This window comes from Hordeum vulgare, chromosome 7H, assembly GCF_904849725.1.
Source record: "Hordeum vulgare subsp. vulgare chromosome 7H, MorexV3_pseudomolecules_assembly, whole genome shotgun sequence".
Taxonomy (NCBI): domain Eukaryota; kingdom Viridiplantae; phylum Streptophyta; class Magnoliopsida; order Poales; family Poaceae; genus Hordeum; species Hordeum vulgare.
Window position 1 is genome coordinate 86,443,193 of NC_058524.1, and position 2,305 is coordinate 86,445,497.

The following is a 2,305-nucleotide window of genomic DNA, read 5'->3' on the forward strand; positions in this document are numbered from 1 at the left end:
CGCTCGATGTTGTCATGCACATCACCTATAGCTACCGCAGCAGCGCCAGATCGGAGGTTCACCAACGAGATCGAACGGCCAAATCATTCGTGTGATCCTAGCAGCGTCGAAAATTAAAAGAACAAAAAAATACATAAAAACTGATTTTATTTTGCCACAAAAGATGAACAACTTTTCTAGCTGTATGCAAAAGTTCATGATGATGTGGTATGAGAGCTGCAGGAAATAAAAAAACTAAGTTTTGGAAAAGGTTCAAAATTTTATTTTGGAGCGCTGATTTTGTTTTTTCTGTTCCGAGCGCCACCTATGTCACATTGCCATGAAGTTTTGCGTGCATAAAGAAAACGTGTTCATCTTCTATTCTTTTGATGTCAAACGTGTTCATCTTCAATGTGTAGAAATTTTGATTTTTTAGTTTTAATTAAATTTACTGTTCACCCGGAGCAGATGTGCTCTACGTATTTTCGAGCATACCTTTTTCCGGTGTAGCTTCGCAATAAGTTCCATATGCTTTTGTTCATCCCCATCCCGGTGCACATCACCAAAATCGACGTTGCCGGTCAAGAGGGGGCTCGCTAGAGGTCGGAAACAGGAGTTGTACACGCTCTCTATTTCAGCACAACCTGTAAGTGTCAACCTACCCCTCTCTGCCTCGCATCCCTTTCCCCGGATCTTGGCTCGGCTCGGCGGTGCCAGCGGAACGGGGTCGGCGGTGCCCGGATCTTGGCTCCGAAAACGTTGTTCGCAGCTCGAGAGGCCAATAGACTCCTCTGTGCTCGCCACGTGATGGCGGCGGCGCTAATGGACGGCGAGCTCGGGAGCCTCCTGAAGGTGACGGCGGCAGTTTGGGCGGCCATGTACTACGCCCGCATGGCCGCCGCGCTCATCCGCCCTGGCGCGGCTCGCCTCGCCGCGCTCCTGCCCGCCGTCGCGCTCTTCTGCGCGATCCCCTTGGCCTTCTCCACCACCACGTTCCGCGGCACCTCCGCCTTCTTCCTCTGCTGGCTCGGCACCTTCAAGCTCCTCCTCCTCGCCGCCGGCCGCGGGCCCCTGGACCCGTCCCTCTCCCTCCCCCACTTCGTCTTCTCCGCCTCCCTGCCCGTCAAGTTCCGGCAGCCGGCCTCCACCTCCGCCAAAGCCAAGGACCACCAAGATCCCGCTTCGGCGTCGGCCCGCGGAGACGGCCCGGCCAAGATCCTCGTCTCCGGCGCCGTCATCCCCTTCATCATCTACGCTTACCAGTTCAAGGACGCGATGAGCTGGTGGCAGCTCGTCCTCATGTACACCGCGCACATCTACTTCTCCCTGGAGCTCCTGCTGGGCTCGGTGCACGCCCTGGTCCACGGCGTGCTGGGCATGGAGATGGAGCCGCAGGTGGACCGCCCGTACCTGGCGTCGTCGCTGCGGGACTTCTGGGGCAGGCGGTGGAACCTCATGGTGCCCGCCATCCTCCGGCCGTCGGTGCACGGCCCTGTGCGCGCGCGCTTCGGCGACGCGGCGGGCGTCATGGCGTCCTTCCTCGTCTCCGGGATCATGCACGAGGTGATGTTCTACTACATCATGTGGCAGCCGCCCAGCGGCGACGTGACCGCCTTCTTCGTCCTGCACGGGGCGTGCACCGCGGCGGAGGGGTGGTGGGCACGGCACGCCGGGTGGTGGCGCCCGCCGCGGGCGGTGGCGGTGCCGATCACGCTCGCGTTCGTGGGTGGGACGGGGATCTGGATCTTCTTCCCGGCCATGGTTAGGGGCGGCCTGGACGAGCTTGTGCTGCAGGAGTGCCAGGGCTTGGTGGTGGCCATGGAGCAGGCAGGCCGTTGGCTCGCCGGCGGCGGCGCCGCCGGTCCCATTCTTTCCACCCGCTGACCAGCAGAAAACATGTGATGTGACGAGAGATTTCTTTTTTTATGGGTGTGACGAGAGATTGAACGTGTGCCGTAGGATAGGAAGGTGTGACGAGGGAATACTTGTGATGTCGACTGTGGCAGACTCAGACCTTGAAAGATCGTGATTCTAAACATACTGTATATTGCTATTCAGATCTTGGAGTACAGTCTGGCGATATCCTTTTCTTAATCAAAACAAATTAATGATGGCTGTTGACAGGTGAGTTGTTTTTCTTCTTTCTTCCCAGGCGCACTCGTACTACCTACATTTCTTTTTTACTTCATCTGTCACAGTTTAGAAGTTATGCATGAAAATTCTCTAGAATCTAGATGATTATTGATCGAATGTTGTTTTTGGCTCCCGAGCTTACTGGAGGCCTTTAAATTCAAACTTCAAATTCAGTGAAAATTTGTATTTTAAT

General features: G+C 55.6%; 1 protein-coding gene across 1 annotated transcript; it reads left to right on the forward strand.

The window, feature by feature from the left end:
* The first annotated feature begins 494 nt into the window (after window positions 1–494).
* On the forward strand, window positions 495–2,094 carry LOC123410139 (probable long-chain-alcohol O-fatty-acyltransferase 1). Its single transcript, XM_045103026.1, has one exon. It carries the CDS (start codon window positions 787–789, stop codon window positions 1,861–1,863), a length of 1,077 nt encoding a protein of 358 aa, XP_044958961.1. The 5' UTR covers window positions 495–786; the 3' UTR covers window positions 1,864–2,094.
* The last annotated feature ends 211 nt before the right edge of the window (window positions 2,095–2,305 follow it).